The sequence below is a fragment of the Pteropus vampyrus genome, unplaced genomic scaffold (assembly GCF_000151845.1).
Source record: "Pteropus vampyrus isolate Shadow unplaced genomic scaffold, Pvam_2.0 Scaffold32, whole genome shotgun sequence".
NCBI lineage: Eukaryota > Metazoa > Chordata > Mammalia > Chiroptera > Pteropodidae > Pteropus > Pteropus vampyrus.
The window spans coordinates 10,938,049-10,943,346 of NW_011888813.1; the positions used below are offsets into that span (position 1 = coordinate 10,938,049).

A 5,298-nucleotide genomic window follows, 5' to 3' on the forward strand; every position below is an offset into this window, starting at 1 on the left:
TTTTTTTATTTTAAAGTGCTTTATTTAGCCACTTTAAGGTTCCACGGGCTAAGCAGCTTTGGACAAAATGCAGACATATACTCGGTATGCAAAACAGCAAGTTTGAGATCTGCAAGAAGTAAAATACTGCAGCAAAGCTCTTTAATTCACTCTGCATAAATAGCTGAACCTACAAAAGAAATCTCTCGTCAGAGGTTTCCTGGATTATAATGAGAATTTTCTCGATGGGGAGAAGAGAAGTGCTCTTTTCATTTGAAGACAAAGAAATGTTTGTAATGGAAATGTGTGAACCAATTCTCCAAGGAGAGCAGCTGAAATGCACTGATTAAAAACACGGTGAGGTGATGAGGCAGAGAAATAAAGCCGAAGCCAATCCACTTAAAATCTGCGGCTGCACTTATTTCTTACAGCAGAGTGAGCCCGCCTGGGCCACTGTCTACCTTCCTTCCCTCTCCCCCCAGCCCCCAGCGCCCCCTGCTCCATTACTGGCCCTGCCACCTAGACAATCAGAACCTGCCAGCGCGCAGGACTGTTTACTGTTTCTGGCCACTGTGTCCTGGTTACTAAGCTACTCCACTGAGGATAAAATAGGAACGGAGGAGCCCAAAAGACACTCTCCTTCTCAGCAAAGCCTGACCGATAGGCCTGGGGATTTGAGGGTCTGGAGGAAAGATAGGAAGATAAGTGGACTCTTCAAGCACATAGCAGTTTGTAATGACAATCTTTAGGTTACGTACGAATATGGAGTGATTCACTTCAGGAATTTCATTTCCTAGAGAATGAAACCAAGGCTCAAAGAGGTCAGGAATCTTGATCGAAGTTCTTAAAATATAATAATCACCAGAAACTAGTAGAAGCCCCTGGTCACACAGGACAAACAAGCCCCAAAGCTATATTTCCCAAGTTTCAGTCACTAGAGTTTGTTCAATGTAATTTTTGCCATATACAGGTAAACCTGTAAACATTAGCATTCGCTTAATGTTTTTCTTTGAATTGATTTAAAACAGCTCATTAAAAAATTCTTCGTCTCCCTCTGATTTCCATGAAATCACACTTAGATATGCAATTACACTTTTTTCTAGTATCTATTTAAAAATGTGTAACTATGCACATAAAAATGGTAAAATAAATAAATAAATAAAATAAAAATGGTCCTCCGCAATCCATCCACAATCACCTTGTGTGCCCCAAGGGTACAGACAAAAAACAAGGTAAAGTATTTTAACTTAATAAATATGACCTCACAGACTTCAGTCGGCCGGCCCTCGAATAGCACTTATATGCAGATGATTATCAATAGATACTGTAAAGGTACTTTCTCTTCTTTCTGATTTACTTAATAACATTGTTTCTCTCCAGCTTCTTTTATTGTAAGAATGCAGTATTTGATACATATAACATACCAAAAATGTTTCACGAGACTATTTGTATTATCCGTAAGGCTTCCGGTTAACAGTAGGCTGTTAGAAGTTAAGCTTTTGGGGGAGTCAAAAGTCACATGCGACTTTTAACTGTGCAGGGGGATGGGGTCCCTAACCCCTGCGTTACTCAAGGGTCGACTGTATATCTATTTCTAAATATCACAGAAAAATAAAACTAAAGGGATTTTTTTTTTTTTTTTACTATTAAACATCAGGGTGTCCATGAAAGACTTGACAAATTAGATTGATTAGAGAGAAGGAAGTTGGGAAAAAATAAAATTAATCACTTTTGAGTGTGGGAAAACAAAAGCCGTGGACCACTCACATAAAATTTTCTGGATATTCACTCAGGGCCATGTCGATGATGTTCAGAGCGTCGTGGTAATGCTTCTGTGCTGACAGGAGGAGGGCGAGGAGGTGAAGAGAGTTGACGTCATCGCCTTGAAGCTGAAGAGCCTGGCGGACGTACCCCAGAGCCTCTGGGATCTGGTTTGGAACAAAACCAAAAAGAATGTTTAAACATGCACGCACACACACAAGCACGCACACATGCAGAGCCACCATGTCAATATCTGGTTCTCTGTAAACATCAAGGGTTGTTTTAAAGGTAAAACCTTGTACCACATTCAGATCTTAAGCCAAGTCGGTATGTAAGCCCCAGGACATTAACCGCAAACATGGAGACAGATGCTCTCTTCCTGCAATAGTCTAATCAATGAAGTGACACCAGAGACCTTGTTTCTCTGCATAACTGCCAATACCAAATCTTTTATTTCTCTCTAAGTAAACACTTTGTCTTTTTCCACAAAACTGATCTACTTTTGATTATGCCTAATGTAAATTCACTATAAATGGACACACATACAAATTGCCGGAGGCTTTTAGTGAAATTAAACTGCCTTGGCTGAACCGTTCTCATTTTTCAAAGTATTACTGAAATTAAAGTGCTTAATAAGTTATAAAACTTTACCAGAGCTTTCCAAATGATCAGACACCTGTGCTTCTTTGCAAGCTCCTTCGTCCTAGATCTCCATTAGACATCAAGGAAATATGCAAACAAACAAACAAAAACCCCACACCTTCCCAAACGACAGCCCCAAATAACTCGATCCAAGAAACAAATTACAATGCCACATACAAAGCAGATGTATCCAAATTCAAGTAGAATCAGACACAACCTTAATCTTCAAAATGCAACAGCTGAGTCTACAGCCATGCCACCCTAAATGTGCCTGATCTTGTCCGATCTCAGAAGCTAAGCAGGGTCGGGCCTGGTTAGTACTTGGATGGGAGACCACCTAAGAATACCAGGTGCTATCGGTGTTAAAAAGAAAAAAAAACAACAGCTGTTGAAGACTGTCTTTAAAATCATCCAAGCACCATGGTTGATAAAATGCACACATAATGAATATTACACACCCCAGATTCCATGCAGGTTTAGCAGTCACTTGGGAGAATCAGAACCGAAGTTGGATTTTGAAATCGAGCTCGAGATTACAGCTCCTCACACAGCTGCCTCTGGACTCCTTGCCTCCAGCTCCGGGCCCACTGTGGACTTCCTCTCGGGTCTTCTTCCTAAACGCTCAGCAAGCTCACTCCTTCCTAGGCGGTCACGACTTCCGTTTTTTCCAAATCTGTTAAGTTTTCCTCTCTGAAATTCGGCTTTTGGTGGATTTAAGTTGTAAATGCTGGCTATACAGGCTTTTTGCTTTGAGCCACAGAATCACGAGGATATCAGAGCTGGAGGAAAGATCATAGCCTGGCCCAACTCTTCGTTTATAGGGAGGAAGCTGAGTCCCGAGAGGGGAAATGACTTGACCAAGGTCACTCAGGGATTGAATGACTGAGAGTGGCTCTAGATCTTCTGATTCCTCTCTCATCCTCTCCTAGTCAAATGGCATTGGCTCTAAACATAAGAGGGCCACAGTCCCCCTGCCCACGGTCAGCAGGGAAATACTGCCACAGAGGTCTGGTGTTGTCATACTGCATGCTACGAAGGCTGCTGACACCCATGAGGCTCCATTCGCTTATCCATTTCTCAGGGTGCCAACTCACTGTGTGAACGGCACTCAGCCTGGTATTGTGGGGAGGGTCGAAAGGCAGGGTACACTTGTGGTGTCGATTTGCAGAAGGACCAGAGCAATCAGGGACAAACTGATCCAGGGATCAAAACGATGTCCTTAAGGGAAAGCTAACTTGAAGGAATTCAGAGCTGGTCCCTTCATTCGGCGAGTGCCCCTGAGTGCCTATCACCTGTCAGGCAGTGTTCCAGCTGCCAGGGTAAAGTGGTGACATGGGTTCTTGCCTCATGGAACCTCGAGTCTAGTGCAAAAGACACGGGACAGGAGAGCTGAGCAAGAGGAAGGAGAAGTGCAGGCTGCTGCAGGATGGAGGCTCCACGGAGCCGGAGAGAGAAGGTCCTGGTGGAGGACAGAGACCAGATGGCCAGTCCCCAGCCCACAGCTGTTGCAGCAGTAGCTCTTGCTTAGTCCAGCTGTGAGCCACACCATGCCAGGGGAGAGGACCTTACAGAGGAGGTATCTTGGTTTCCTGAGTCCCCAGGTCGTCAGTGGGAGCTACCTCTCAACACCATTCCCAGACCTCCGGGAAGTCAGATGCCTACAGCCCGGGCCTGCCAGGGGAATGGCATATCTGGGGAACTGACCTTTGATTCACCCTCCGGTCAGCACTCAGGAATGTGCTGGGGTTACCACCAGTGTCTTTGCACCTGGTGGGCAGGCAGGCATGTGGCCAGAGTCTCCAGAACAGCTGGGAGGGAACGGGAGGTGATAAGAATGGCAAAGGCAACTTCTGGAAGTTACCGTTGGGAAGAGGAAGAGCAGCAAAGCCTGCCCCTCCAGCAAGAACGCTCCTGAGTCTCTTTTTTCAAGGAGCCGCTGCATGTAACTGTTCATATCTCCCATGGGTTTTAAAGAAACTGGTGTCTTTGCCTGCTGGCATCTTCCTGTTACCCTTATGGCAACCAGACCCCAACCAGTAACCCCAACCAGAATCCCCACCATGCTGACAGCTCAGGACTGGGCTCTGTTGGCAAGGGACATGGCTCTTTGATGGCTCCTGGGTTCAGGGGATATGCCATGTGCTGCATCCATGTCACCATCGGACCCCAGGTTGGGCCCTCCAGATCCGTGGACTGAAACTTCAAAAGCCAAGCCTGGCACACCTGTGTCTTCACAGCTTATGCTCAAACTGACCAAAACACTGGGGACTTTACTGTGAGGAGCCAGAGCCCTCTAGGCAGAGTCCTGGCTCCAGGTCAGCCTCAGACAAATGGAGGACCAGCTACCTGCTCACACCGAGGCGCTGAAGGAATGGTATCAACACAGAAGGTGCACCAAGTTTGGGAAGCATGAGAGAAACTGACCTGTCTGGAGATGGCAAGCTGCAGGGCCAGGTAGAAAGCCGCCTGGTGATCTGTAGGTGACAGGCTGTGGGCCCTGGAAAAGTTTTTATGACTGTTAGTACCTGAAAGAGGCCATTTTTACTTTCCCTATTAAAAAACGCATTCACATTTGCATTTTTAGACCAAGGTCACATATTTAACTGTTTAATGTTTCATTTAGACTCTCCTCTTTTGTTCACTAACAAACGTATGCAATTTTCCACTCCACTGTGTGTAGACATGACGCAGGAGTCAGTCTGGGCCCCTGAAGTGGCAGCTGGTGATCTGCAGCTTTGGGGAAGAGCTTGGGGGTGAAGAATCCACAGGCCCTGAGCTCTGACTGCATGGGGCCCCTGGGCAGGAGAGGCCCACGTGTCACGCTGGGACGTGGTAAAGCCATGAGTGTACTTGGCCAGGCGACAGCAGCTTTGGTTAAGTTTTGGCTTGGCTTTAATGCTGTTTCATCCAAATTTC

At 45.8% G+C, this 5,298-nt stretch overlaps 1 protein-coding gene and 1 pseudogene across 7 annotated transcripts in view; one reads left to right on the forward strand and one right to left on the reverse strand.

The window, feature by feature from the left end:
• TTC7B (tetratricopeptide repeat domain 7B) overlaps window positions 1-5,298 on the reverse strand; it is a 223,778-nt gene that overhangs the window by 98,042 nt on the left and 120,438 nt on the right. For all 7 annotated transcript variants that reach the window (XM_011357140.1, XM_023528861.1, XM_011357138.2 and 4 more), the window contains one exon: window positions 1,747-1,907. In XM_011357140.1, coding sequence (XP_011355442.1) covers window positions 1,747-1,907 — 161 coding nt within the window. The remainder of the gene's footprint in view (window positions 1-1,746; window positions 1,908-5,298) is intronic.
• LOC111737931 lies at window positions 2,626-2,744 on the forward strand (annotated as a pseudogene).